The sequence below is a fragment of the Armigeres subalbatus genome, unplaced genomic scaffold, assembly GCF_024139115.2.
Source record: "Armigeres subalbatus isolate Guangzhou_Male unplaced genomic scaffold, GZ_Asu_2 Contig14, whole genome shotgun sequence".
NCBI lineage: Eukaryota > Metazoa > Arthropoda > Insecta > Diptera > Culicidae > Armigeres > Armigeres subalbatus.
Window position 1 is genome coordinate 401222 of NW_026942176.1, and position 13705 is coordinate 414926.

At 41.6% G+C, this 13705-nt stretch overlaps 1 protein-coding gene across 1 annotated transcript; it reads left to right on the forward strand.

Annotated features, from left to right (window-relative positions):
* Positions 1–4153: 4153 nt before the first annotated feature.
* LOC134202744 (uncharacterized) lies at positions 4154–9456 on the forward strand. The gene is made up of 3 exons (XM_062677742.1): positions 4154–4444; positions 4624–8193; positions 8389–9456. The coding sequence occupies exons 1-3, from the start codon at positions 4154–4156 to the stop codon at positions 9454–9456; spliced, it is 4929 nt and encodes a 1642-aa protein (XP_062533726.1).
* The last annotated feature ends 4249 nt before the right edge of the window (positions 9457–13705 follow it).

The window sequence follows — 13705 nt, forward strand, 5'->3', positions numbered from 1 at the left end:
ACACTAATGAATGTGGATGGATCTGCGTTCGCTTCTAATTCCGGTACTTTTCCGCAGGAAATGAAAGCTGACACGTAATTATCCTAGTGACGACAGCGTATAACACCGTCATGCCTGGAACGAAAACCAACGTCACCATAATCCTGCGAATCGGTATCATAGCCATAGGGAAAAGATTTGTTTAGACACCACACCTATTTTGGTCCTCAGTGATTATACTTAGCCGTATTTCAAACGGATTATTGACTTGGTTAGTATCCGCAAATTTTCAAATTTTCAAAAATAAAACGAGGCGGTTAGTAAAAGTCTGACTAAGCAATGAAGTGCGGAGACAGGAATAGGGAATAGTGCTCGTTTAGATCTTCTCCCTAGCTATTAGCATCCGTTCCTTCAGTTGGTCAATCATCAGTTGGTGTTGGTAATCCACAAGTCACATGCAGATATGGCGGATTTCAATGGAGAAAATGGTATAATATGCTCTTTTAGTGGAATATCTTAACGTGGTGGAATTAAACGGAATAGTACTAAGCACGACAGGTACTCAAATACGTTGGAATCGCCTCATAATATAACGAAATACTATTGTTTGCGCATCATCACCATGAATTAACCTCTTTTTTAGGACGAACAACGTATAAATAATTTGGAAATGGATCAAATACCTAATAAGTTGTGAATCTAAGCTGCATCGTTCAACAGACATTCTTGCCGTTGCTCCATCTCACGCTCCCCAGCGTCATTCATCGATGCATCCCGCCACGGATCCAGAGCAACTGTGGTGGGCTTAGATAGCAACACTTGAGTTCTAACCGGTCATCATCGTCTCGCGGTGGCAATGGCATCATATTGCAAATGCTTAGCAGTTTGGCACCGCACTCAAAGGACTTCATCCAAACAACTGTCGTTCGCTGTTGGGATCCTGCCTATTTGAAAATGGTGATGCAGTCATCAGTTCACTAACGCTCTTAAGTTTGAAGTGGAACCAGTGATGAGTTTGTCTAACACCATCATAACGAAGTATTTTTTGCCTAATGCAATACCGCAATCGAAAGCAAAGGTTGTTGGCTTTTGTTAAAGGGGTTGCGCTGCACATTCATATTGCTCTGCTTGATACTCAGTGCGCATTTTTTTTTTGAGAAAATTTGTGAGTTTTTATTTATATCTTTACAGCTGGTTCTTCTCTAATTTTGTAAGTTTTTCTGACTTCAATATAAATTTTATGCAAAATTATTCAACGTAGCTACAATGTTCTATATCGTATTCTGCCAGTAAAGAAACAAGAAACGGCATTAAATATCTCATATAAGAACCATGTAGAAAATATACGTACATACCATGATTATACCACATTCAGGCTCTTTCCCAAAAGCTGCTTACACACGACCCCCTATCAGATTCAGCCATTTACGGTCGGCCGTTTGAAGCCGGGTGCGTTAGGATATGAATGATTCATGCTGAATGATTGATTGTTTTTTTCATTTGTTTCTCGTTCGGCAAAGGAAGGATGGGCATTAGGCATCCGTTGTGTCGGAAGGCGACCGCCCATCCTGGCTCAGATTCGTCAGAAACGGCTTGGGTTTGCATTTTCCGACGAATCTCAGCCAGACAGTTTATTCATCATACTTGAGGTGGAAAAAAAAATGGATGGATAGGCTTGCGCCGGGGGAAATTTTGTTTGCTTTCGTGCTTTAAATTGCCAACATGCATAATTTAATGCTTTGTTCCATTATTTACTGCTGAAATAAGAGAACGTAGAACATGTGAAAACATTTTCAGCAGCGATGATAAGCTATCGCAATCTGATGGACGTATGATACATAAATTGTAATTTCATATTATCATTGTATATTCCATACAATTCTTTTCTATATTCTTTTTTTCTGAACAACTTTCTTTTTTATTTACAGGTGAGCTCCTTCTTTGGTAGACATATTTAACAAGAACAGACAAACACTATAACAGGTAAGTTCCTTAATGCATTCTAATGTTTGAAAATACTACGACTCAGAAATAATATGAACATTAAGGGAAACTGGGGTAATATGCATACCCGAGGTAAAACGACTTTGGCATTTTTGAGTACATATTCGGCAGTTTTCCAGAGTATTTACTACAGCGCATGTAGTTCGGATCTCGAGCTACCAATTCAGTAGTAAACATTCATGAAAATATTCCTGGAACATCGCTTTTTTTATAGAGGTATGAAGGGAGATCTGCAAACATACACCTGAAATTATTACTCAGGGAGTGGGGTTGACAGATGGCCGACCAATATTTTATAATTGAATAAATGACGTCCAACACGTCTTCACTTCAACAACGGAAGTATGTATTCGTGGTTAATGTTCTGTTTTCTAAGTGTGCGTTAACTGTTTTGCTGAACTAGCGTTTGTTTAGGTCCCTATTGCCGTGTGGAAAAGCGCTTCCCCATTAATCGCAGGGGAAAAGAAAACCTAAAAAGCTAGTCGGAAAACTCGAGAACTTTCAACTGAAAACCGTATTTTAATTGATCGTGATCTGACTAAGTGCGATAAGTTTAAAACTTATCTTCCGCCCTAAACCTGGACCACTTGGGAAGCATTTCAAGAGGGACCCATTTGGCCCCTCCTTTTATTAACATTCAAAATTTAGGGTCTCAGTTCTGTATTAGAAAGACCCAAGGTTCGCTATAGAGTGGCCTCAATGTGAAAAATGGTGGAGGTTATTTGGCATAAGGCCATTTGGTATAAAGGTCGTTTGGTATAATGTCGTTTGGCATAATAGCCGTTTGGCATAATGATCATTTGGCATAATAGTTGTATAGTAATCAATTTCGAAACTTTTGCATAATATGTTCAATTAATTGTAATGATTGTCATTTGAACATTATAAGAGAGATGTCTTGAATTGATTATTCCGAATAAAATATCAGATTCTATCAAATCACTGCCTCGAAGATACTTTGGTAAACTTTTCATTATCTGCTCATTTCAATAAAAATCTTTTTACCTCTGGGTCAGCAGCAAGATAGTCGTTGACTGAAACCAAGTACAAAATACGAAAACTCAAATAGCAAAATTGTAAGCGCTCAAGATCAAAACCCATTTTTACACAAAAAAGGAAATAAATAGTGTTGAGGACCACCCTATAATTCCACCCATAATAGCTGGTGCTCACCATCGGCGCTACCAAATAGATTCCCGCGTTTTATCAGCCTTTTCTTTTGGTTTTCTTTAGTTTTCTTTGTGAAAAATGTTATATAATTAGAAGCCATCAATTTTTCTATACTTAGTCTAGTAACGTTAAGAGCCATGTGAGCAGTCGTATTTCGCAATAAATTATAATTAAAACTTGCTGTTTAAATAAAAAATGTAGTGAACCGTTTTCTTAAATAAAGTTAATTTGGACTATGGTGTTTTTTGTGATGTGAATATTGAGTGTTATTCGTGCCGCACCGAAATTGGTTCACTGCTGTGAATTGGATCCAAACTCTCCCAGCCCAACGGATCCCAGGAAGATCTGCGATCGACCAATCAGGACAAATTCCCGGTACCAATCCCGTAGCTATCGAACAGCTGGTCCTTCGAACCGGATGATTGGCCGAGGGTACGTAGGCGGAGGAATTCCAATTACCATCGCAGATCTCATCCAATTCACTATCCGAGACGCCATCTTGCTGGTTGGCGTCGATGCACTTCACCAAATCATCGTTTAATTCTAATACAAGGCATATTTTTTATGGAAAATCGGTGAGTGCAATTCCAAGGCTCTAAATCCAAAAATCCAGTACTGCTCGTGGTCTTTTTGTGGAATAGGTCATTATTACCAACGAACCGGTCATCATCAACCCATCCACCATCACACCGAATCACATCATCATCAATTAACCATTAATCATCTGCATCGGCTCTGGTTCAATCAACACTGCTTACCTGAATCGAGGGCCAACACCGTCGCCGTTGTGGAAGATACATCGTCATCATCACTCTAAGGTGCTCATCCCGTTGTTCGGCTTAAATCGTTGTGCAAGCGACCGCTGGCTCTGCTGTTGTTCGAGGAGCATCTTTAATGATAACACAAGGCTCATTCTAAGAGCCAGCAGGTAATTAGCGCTCCAACGTTATCACTATCCCAAATTGTGCTACTTTGGTCTCATTTTTTCGAGGATCACACCATGCCCGGAAAATCGAAAACGTCGCTGAAGATGCTGCAAACCCGGCAGCGCGGTCTTCAAACATCGTTCAACAACATGCTGAAGTTTATGGAAGCCTACACCGACGAGACGAACATAACCGAGGTCAAGGTACGACTGGATCAACTGGATCAACTATGGGACAGGATGAACGAGAACATCGAAGAGGTAGAAGCCCATGAAGAATCGACTGCCGATCCAGATTCATTCGCCAAGGTTCGGATAGACTTCGAGAATCGATTTTATAATCTCAAATCGTTTCTGTTAGACAAGGTCAGGGAGAATTCCGACGAATCTATGCTCAATTCCAATGCTCGCTCTCTCGACAACACTCTTCCCGCTCCCAACCCCACGTTCGATTACCCCAAATAACACTACCCAAGTTTAGTGGCAAAATTGATGAATGGCAGACTTTTCGCGATTTATACACTTCTCTAATACACTGGCATCAGGACCTACCAGACATCGAAAAATTCCACTATCTCCGTAGTCAGTTAGAAGGTGAGGCTTTGGCAGTCATCGATTCGCTTCCACTAACTAGAGCAAACTATGTCGTGGCATGGGAACTAATCTGCAACCGGTACTCCAATTCCAAAACCCTTCGTAAACGTCAGGTTCAAGCTTTATTCGAATTGCCGGTGGTAAGGAAGGAATCATCTGCAGATTTGCACACTCTGTTAGACTCATATGAGAAAATCGTCAAATCACTGGATCAAGCTACTCCGAATGCGGCTGACTTCAAGGATCTTCTGCTTCTTCATCTGCTCAGCTCGAGATTAGATAGCGCGACGAGAAGGAGCTGGGAGGAATACACTTCTACCATGGAAACGGATACCGTAAAGGAGCTGACGGACTTTCTACAGCGACGTATTCATATACTAGAGTCACTTCCCACCCGGTCGGTCGAGCAACGAATAGATACTAGTTCATCGAAATTCACCAAAAGGTCTAATGTGGTGAAGGTTTGCAATACTACTATACAATCTTCGGCTCCAATCAAATGTGTGGTGTGCACCGATAGCCATCTCCTCTATCAGTGCCCACAATTTCTCAAACTACCTGTTTCTGAAAGGGATGGATTGCTGCGGTCTCACTCGCTGTGTCGAAATTGTTTTCGGCGCGGTCATCAGGCTCGGGATTGCAACTCAAAGTTTACCTGTCGGCAATGTAGAGGAAAACATCACACACTCGTTTGCTTTAAGGGGAAGGCAGACGATAAGAGATCAAGCAACACCACCGAGTCCACTACTAATACAGTAGAATCTGCGGAAGAGCCAACCAACACCAAGGTGGTAAACGTGGCAGCCACTACCTCGGCAATTAGCAATGCAGCAACCGGATCACCAACAGGAGTATTGCTGCTCACTGCGATCGTGCTTCTGAAGGATGAAGGAGGCAATATCGTGCATGCAAGGGCGCTTTTGGATAGCGCATCGGAATGTAATCTCATCACCAAACAAATGAGGAACCAATTATCGGTCAAGGAGGATCCTAGCACAGTTCAGGTTGTAGGCATTCACGGTACTTCTAACAAGGTTCATGGCAAGGTTAGTGTGACAGTTCGGTCTCGGAATTCCAATTTCGCCCAAGACATGGAGTTTTATGTCATGCCCAAGATCACTGCACAGCCAGGAATGGCTTCAGTCAACCCAAACGATTGGAATCTTCTAGCAGGAATAGAACTGGCGGACCCAAATTTTGCAATTTCCAAGCCAATCGATCTAGTCCTAGGAGCAGAATTCTTTTTCGATCTGTTCGTTTCTGGCCGTCGCATGAGTATAGGGGAAAAATTACCACTACTAATCGATTCAGTTTTTGGATGGATTGCTACAGGAAGGTTCCCAATGGATAGTCCAATCACCACTGTGTTATGTGATGTAGCGGTTTCGAGTCATTTAGACAAGCTGATTGAAAGGTTTTGGGAGTATGAGGAGATAGGTTTGGAGAATAGTATGTCACCTGATGAAGCCAAATGCGAGGAGTATTTCACCCAAACAATCCAAAGACAATCATCTGGGAGGTATTCGGTATCCCTCCCCAGGAAGGATGAACTACTTCGTAACCTGGGTGATTCTAAGGCAAGCGCGGAAAGGAGGTTCCTTCAAATTGAACGACGGTTGAACCGAGACTCATCGTTACGTGAACAATATGTGTCATTTATGGCGGAATATGAGGCACTGGGGCATATGTCACGAGTCGCAGAGGTGGACATTGGAACGGGTCGATGTTATCTCCCTCACCACCCGGTTGTTAAGGAAGGAAGCACTACCACACGGGTACGGGTGGTGTTCGATGCTTCGGCAAGGACCGACACTGGTTTATCGCTCAACGACTGTTTGTATTCAGGTCCAATAATCCAACGGGATATACGTTCAATTATCCTACGTAGTCGTTTTCGTCCAATTATGCTGGTAGCCGATGTCGAAAAAATGTTTCGGCAGGTGGATATTTGTCCGGAAGACAGGCAGCTTCAATCGATTCTTTGGCGTTCGTCCCCAGATCTACCCCTAGCAACATTCCAGTTAAACACTGTCACCTACGGTACCAAACCAGCACCCTTTCTGGCGACGAGAACCCTCGTACAGCTTGCCACCGATGAAGCCACGAGATTCCCATTGGCGGCTGCAGCAGTTAAAGAGGATTTCTACATCGATGATGCAATAACAGGAGCAGACGATCCTGCAACTGCCAAGGAACTACGAATTCAGCTAGTGGACATGCTTAGTAGCGGAGGATTTAAGCTTCGAAAGTTTGCGTCAAATTGCTCTGCTGTACTGGAAGGCCTACCAAGCGAAGATTTGTCACTACAAGCTGAAGAAGGAATTTACCTAGACCCGGATCCTATGGTTAAAACATTGGGACTTATTTGGATGCCACCCACAGACGAATTCCGGTTTCATTTCAAGGCGCCACCACTACCGGAGTTCCCCCTAACGAAACGGAAAATTTTCTCCATAATTGCCAGTTTGTTTGATCCTCTTGGATTTGTGGGAGCAGTTTTAACCCGAGCAAAACTAATCATGCAACTATCGTGGCAGCTACTGGACGACAACGGACAGAAACTTTCATGGAATTCTTCAATGCCATATAAAATTGAAGCAGACTTCAGGAAATTTTACCAGCAAATTCCTCTTCTCAATGAGCTACGCATCGAGCGGTTGGTAATCATTCCTCAAGCAAGGCACATTCAACTGCACATATTTTCGGACGCGTCGGAAAGGGCTTTCGGCGCATGTGTGTACGTCAGAACGGAGGATGCATCGGGGCGAACCAAGGTGGCTTTACTACTATCCAAATCTCGCGTTGCTCCACTTAAAACACAAACAATTCCCAGACTTGAGCTTCGAGCTGCAACACTGGCCGCGGAAATGTATTCCCAATTCAAGGATTCGATGGATTTTTTCTTTTGGACCGATTCTGAAATCGTTCTTCGTTGGTGTGCAGCAACCCCTTCGACATGGACCACATTCGTCGCGAATCGTGTTGCTAAAATTCAACGGTTGACTGAAAACTGCCACTGGTACCATGTTCCCGGAGAGAAGAACCCTGCTGATCTCATATCTCGTGGGATCTCACCCGAAGAAATATTACAAAATCAACTGTGGTGGGAAGTCGACTGGTTGCAAGCAGGTGTGGAATATTGGCCGAAGCAGAAGGTATTCATGGCGAGCGGAATTGAAGAGGAGAGGCGTAGAGTGGTGTTATCAACAAGGGAATCGGATCTCAGTTTTATCGCTGATTACATAGCTCGATATTCTACCTATACTACTATGGTTCGTCACTTGGCTTGGTGGTATCGCTATCTACACAACCTACAAGTGAAAAGAGAAGATCGTCAATTTGGACCGTTGACCGCAGTGGATCTCCTATGTGCCGAAACGACAATAATACAACGTGTCCAACGGGAGATGTTTCCAACCGAGCTAAAAGCCATAAGCAAGGGTGAAGGTGTATCGCGACGATCTCCTCTGCGTTGGTACTATCCATTCGTTTCGAACGAGGAGACTTGGGAAATCGGGAGAGTGTGAAGATACGAAGCACCCTATCGTGCTACCTGCCCGCCACACGTTAACAAAGTTGATAATTCGACACTACCATTTGAGATTGCTGCACGCTGGACCGCAACTCATATTGAGCACAGTTCGGCTTCGATTTTGGCCTCTAGGAGGACGTAACATAGCTAGACAGGTCTGTCATCAGTGTGTGCGTTGCTACAGGACGAAACCAGCAACTATTCGTCAGTTCATGGCCGAACTACCTACACCAAGAGTTGTACCAGCAAAACCATTTTCGACAACGGGGTCGATTATTTTGGCCCGATCTATGTGCGACCAGGGTATCGAAGAACACCAGTCAAGGCGTATGTGGCAGTGTTTGTTTGCTTCTCCACAAAAGCGGTGCATTTGGAGTTAGCAACCGATCTATCGACAGCCTGCTTCATCCAAGCTTTGCGTCGATTTATTTCACGTCGCGGGAAGTGTGCTAAACTGTTCTCCGACAACGGCACAAATTTTGTTGGGGCGAGAAACGCAATGGAAAAACTTTTGCAGAATCTGAGGTCAAGGGAATACAACGAAGCAGTGTCAAGGTGGTGTGCGGACGAAGGAATGCAGTGGAGTTTCATACCCCCCGGCGCCCCTCACTTTGGTGGCCTGTGGGAGAGCGCAGTACGTTCTACAAAAGTGCATCTGCTGAAGGTATTAGGAGAAACGGCGGTTTCGTATGAGGATATGACAACTCTTCTGGCCCAGGTGGAGTGCTGTTTAAATTCAAGGCCCCTAACACCCTTATCCGATGACCCGAATGATCTGGAGGCCTTGACTCCCGGGCATTTTTTGGTCACGACATCTCTTCAAGCAATTCCGGAGGAGGATTTGACCAATATTCCAACAGGCAGATTGCAACATCGAGAGCTGATTCAACAATGTCTGCAGTTCTATTGGAAGCGATGGAGATCTGAGTATCTTACGATGCTTCAAGCGCGAATGAAGTGGTGGCAACCGGCGAAGGAGATCAAGATTGGCAGCTTGGTGGTAATACGGGACGAGAACCAACCACCCACACGATGGAGGATGGCACGTATTCATGCAGTACACCCAGGGGACGACAATGTGGTCAGAGTGGTCACACTTAAAACCGTCGATGGATTCATCAAGAGACCGGTTAGTAAAATTTGTTTCCTACCAGTAGCGAGTCCAATGGAAACGGATGAAACGAATGCCGAGCTTACTTCTGAAACTCCGGCTGCTTCAGAGGCGGGGAGGATGTTGAGGACCACCCTATAATTCCACCCATAATAGCTGGTGCTCACCATCGGCGCTACCAAATAGATTCCCGCGTTTTATCAGCCTTTTCTTTTGGTTTTCTTTAGTTTTCTTTGTGAAAAATGTTATATAATTAGAAGCCATCAATTTTCTATACTTAGTCTAGTAACGTTAAGAGCCATGTGAGCAGTCGTATTTCGCAATAAATTATAATTAAAACTTGCTGTTTAAATAAAAATGTAGTGAACCGTTTTCTTAAATAAAGTTAATTTGGACTATGGTGTTTTTTGTGATGTGAATATTGAGTGTTATTCGTGCCGCACCGAAATTGGTTCACTGCTGTGAATTGGATCCAAACTCTCCCAGCCCAACGGATCCCAGGAAGATCTGCGATCGACCAATCAGGACAAATTCCCGGTACCAATCCCGTAGCTATCGAACAAATAGAAAATAAAGGTATTTCTTCCTGGAATATATTCAGCTTTTTAAAAGCATACTTTGCCCTTCATAAGTCTAAAAAGTAAATGCTTCGTTTCTCGAAGGATGCATAAAAAAAGAGGATACGATTCCCTTCATTTTTTTTTCTCAAATAATGCATTTGCCAGGCAAAACACAAGGGAGAATATGTATGGTTCCTATTATCAATGTATGCGTTATTCAGTTCAAGGAAAGGGGAAAGTATAATTATTTTTTTTCAAAAAATACACCTTCCCTACAGTTGGTTCCATTTTTCAAAGGATACATTGGCCCAGCAGGTGGCGAAATACGATATGCTTACTTCTTCCAAAACAGGCATTTGCTCGGTTTAATGCGAGCAAAAATGTGATCTCCTTTTTCAGAGGATGGCAGAATGTCCAGTAGAAGGCAAAAGAAGATATGGCTCCTTCTTTCAATTCAAGCATTTACTCGGTTCGAGGCAATAGAAGATGAGATTCTTTCATTCAGGGGATGCATTTGCTCGGCCAATGGTAATTTATTCAATTTAGGCGTTTTCTCGGTTTAAGGCAAAGGAATATTTGCTCCCTTCATTCAAAATTGCTTTCGCCCGGCAGAAGTCAAGAACCCCGGAATCCATCACCCAGAAAGTCCATTACCCCGAATACATTTGAAATCTGTAGTTTTTCACTACCACTATTTTTAACACCCACAGATACCGATGAATCGTAAAATGACAATCTTTGAAAAGAATTTGTATAGAATAAAAGTATATACTGCTTAGAGTAACTTAGAGAAACGCAATAAAGGTTCTGTTGATTCAACATTTTTGACTTTTCGTCTAATTAACTTAAATTATCATTCTACGCCATTATTATCTGGAAAAATGCTATGCTACGAAATGGTGTGAGGAGAATCCACCTTCTTTCTATCAACATATGGTGCACAGTGGAAATAATGCCTTCTTTAAATTAACAGTAATGGTTTAAGGCAAACATAGGAGGTAATGTCTTCTTAAAATGAACGCATTTGCCAGGTATAAGGCAATAATATGAGGTATATCCTTTTTTAAATGAACGCATTTGCCCGGTTTAAGGCGAACAGAGTTGATAACGATTTATTCAAATGAACGCATTTATCCGGTTTAAGGCAAATAGGGTTCTTTAAAAAGCGCATTTGCCCGGTATAAGGTGAACATAGGAGATAATGCATTCTTTAAATGAACGCTTTAATGCTCGGTTTAATGCGAAAAGAAATGATAATGCCTTGTTGTGATGAATGCATTTGCCTGATAAGAGGCGAACATAGTTGATAATGCCTTCTTTTAATGAACGCATTTGCCCGATTAAAAGCGAACAGTGTTGAAAATGCTTGTTATTTAAAACAAAACGCGTTTGCCCGGTATGAGGCGAACAGAAGAGATAATACCTCCTTTAAATGATTGCATTTTCAAGGTATAACGAAACTACGCCTGTACCTTGTCACGTGAGGATCAAGCATAGTCGACGAACAGAAGAGATTATCTCATTCTAGGGTCTTGTCGCCATGCCCTTCTTGTTACAGTAAGGTTTATCGCCGGCAAACTTCAGAAGCAACTTTTCTACCCTTTTATTCTGTACATGTTCGCGAGCCGTCTCAGTCCAGTCTATATGTACTGAAATGTTTGCCAGCTCCCTGCATTGAGCATGAGAACGTGCTGCGAAATTCTCACTTTAGCTTTAACAGTCTTCAAAGGTAGCACATGATATGTAACAGGATTCCTTGTAACGAGAATTACTAGTTTTCAAACAGTTCTAGTTTGATGAAACGAATCGCGAGTCCAACACGCTGATCCTTGTAAAAGGACTATCGGATCAAAAATTAAGTACGGATCTACGATAAAAATTCTCGTAAAAATTATGTAATTTACTCGACTGGAGTCACCGTACTATTGAATAAGTCGTAAGACTAGTAATAATCATTCACTGAACTATAAATAAATTTCTCTTGAATAACTTTTGGTTTTTATTGAAATAATGTATAAACTTGAAATCAGGACTGATTCGGGTAGTGTCCTAATCGGAGTGATGGTGTTCGGGGTAATGTCCTTCGGGGTAATTGAATTATGGGTAGTGTCATAGAGTCGAAATGGTTCCTTCTTTCAATTCAGGAATTTGCTTGGTTTAAGGCACGGGAAGATATTTCCCTTCTTTCAAAGCATGCATTTGCCCGGCAGGTGGCAAGAGACGATATGATTTCTTCCTTCGATTCAGGCATTTGCTCTGCTTAAGGAAAAGTAAGTAGTGATCCCTTCTTTCAAAGGATGCATTTGCCCAGCAGAAGCCAGAGAGGATATGACTCCTTCTTTCAATTCAAGCATTTGGTTTTCTCGGTAAAATGCAAGAGTAGATATGATTCTGTCTTAGAAACTAATAAAATAAGCTAATAAAAGGGAGAAATGGGCAAGTTTTCTGGCTTGCCCTTACATGAAAAACAAAACAAGTCATCAATGTCAATTTAATTTAATGCTGATCTATCTTGCTGGTAGGCCCCAACATTTGAAATGTTCTCGTTTTGACCGGAAGCACCTTTATTTTTAATTTGTCGTACTGACAATCCCGTTTTCAATTATCATGTATTGAACATATGAAGGAAACCTCGTAATTGAATGGCTCAACAAGTCTTACTTATCCATTAAACAGATCAAATAACAATTATGCCAAACAGTGTTGTCCTACACTCAGTGCAAAAAAATCTGCTCTTTGATTTTACTCCATCTAAACGATTTTATAATCTTAGCTAAGTAAGTGTAACTAATAGAGGGATATTTGAATTTTCTAAATGTCATGTCAAACTATTGAAAAAATGCACACCAGAGCCTCAGGAGCGCGCGCACTGAAAATACACTGGAGTGTTTTCACTGGAGTGTATTTTCAGCGCGCGCGCTCCTGTTGCTCTGGTGTGCATTTTTTTGACAGTTTGACATGACATTTAGAAAATTCAAATATCCTTCTATTAATTACTTTTACTTAGTTGAGACTATAAAATCGTTTAGATGGACTAAAATCAAAGAGCAGATTTTTTCGCACTGAGTGTAGGGCAAAAACTGTAACGTACGGCCCGCAGGCCGAATGCGGCCCTCGGCTTCATTTTTTTGGCCCGCGGCATGAAAGAAAAATAACCTCATAATCGGCCCGCCAGCTTTTCTATCCGTCTTCAGGAGTTTTTTTTTTAATTTTTATTCATTAGTCAATATGGAAATTTTAAATCAAAGCTCGTGCTGTAAAACCATTTATTTGAATTTTAACAAAAATAATATTTTTAACAATTTGAAAGGAAAACGCGATGTTTCACATTATTACTTTGTATCTTGGGGTCGCTTACCCAAAATACAAAGGGTTAATGTGAAACATCGTGTTTTCAATGATGATTAGTCAAAGTAGTTTATGTTCACGTTGAAAAAAAGGAAAGCCGTTTTGCTCAATTTGTTCGAAAAGTTTTGCTTTATTGATGGTATAAATTCTGAATCCAAGTATTCTATGAAATATGATATTTGAAAGGGCACAGGTAGGATACAAAAGATGATAGAACTACAAAGGTTTCAATTTAAATTTCCATTTATTGATTCAAATTATTGGTTACATGGATTATAGAAGCAACAAACTCTTTTCACTCGAGCTAATACGAAGTCAGAAAATGCAGTACGGGCCAGTTTTGCTGTTAGTAAGATTTTGAAAAAAAAAACAGATGTTTCCAGGACGGAGAACTTGTTCAGGAATATTGACATCGTGTCGTAAGGAAACAGCCTCTTCCTGTAGCATAGTTTGCGTGGAACACGGTGAAGAGTAAAAGTTAT

Excerpts from the sequence above, each read along its gene's own strand:
- LOC134202744 (XM_062677742.1), top strand. The coding sequence starts at position 4,154 with ATGCCCGGAAAATCGAAAACGTCGCTGAAGATGCTGCAAACCCGGCAG. Across the intron at positions 4,445-4,623 it reads AATCGTTTCTGTTAGACAAG|GACCTACCAGACATCGAAAA; the intron begins GTCAGGGAGAAT and ends CACTGGCATCAG. Across the intron at positions 8,194-8,388 it reads AGACTTGGGAAATCGGGAGA|GACGAAACCAGCAACTATTC; the intron begins GTGTGAAGATAC and ends GCGTTGCTACAG.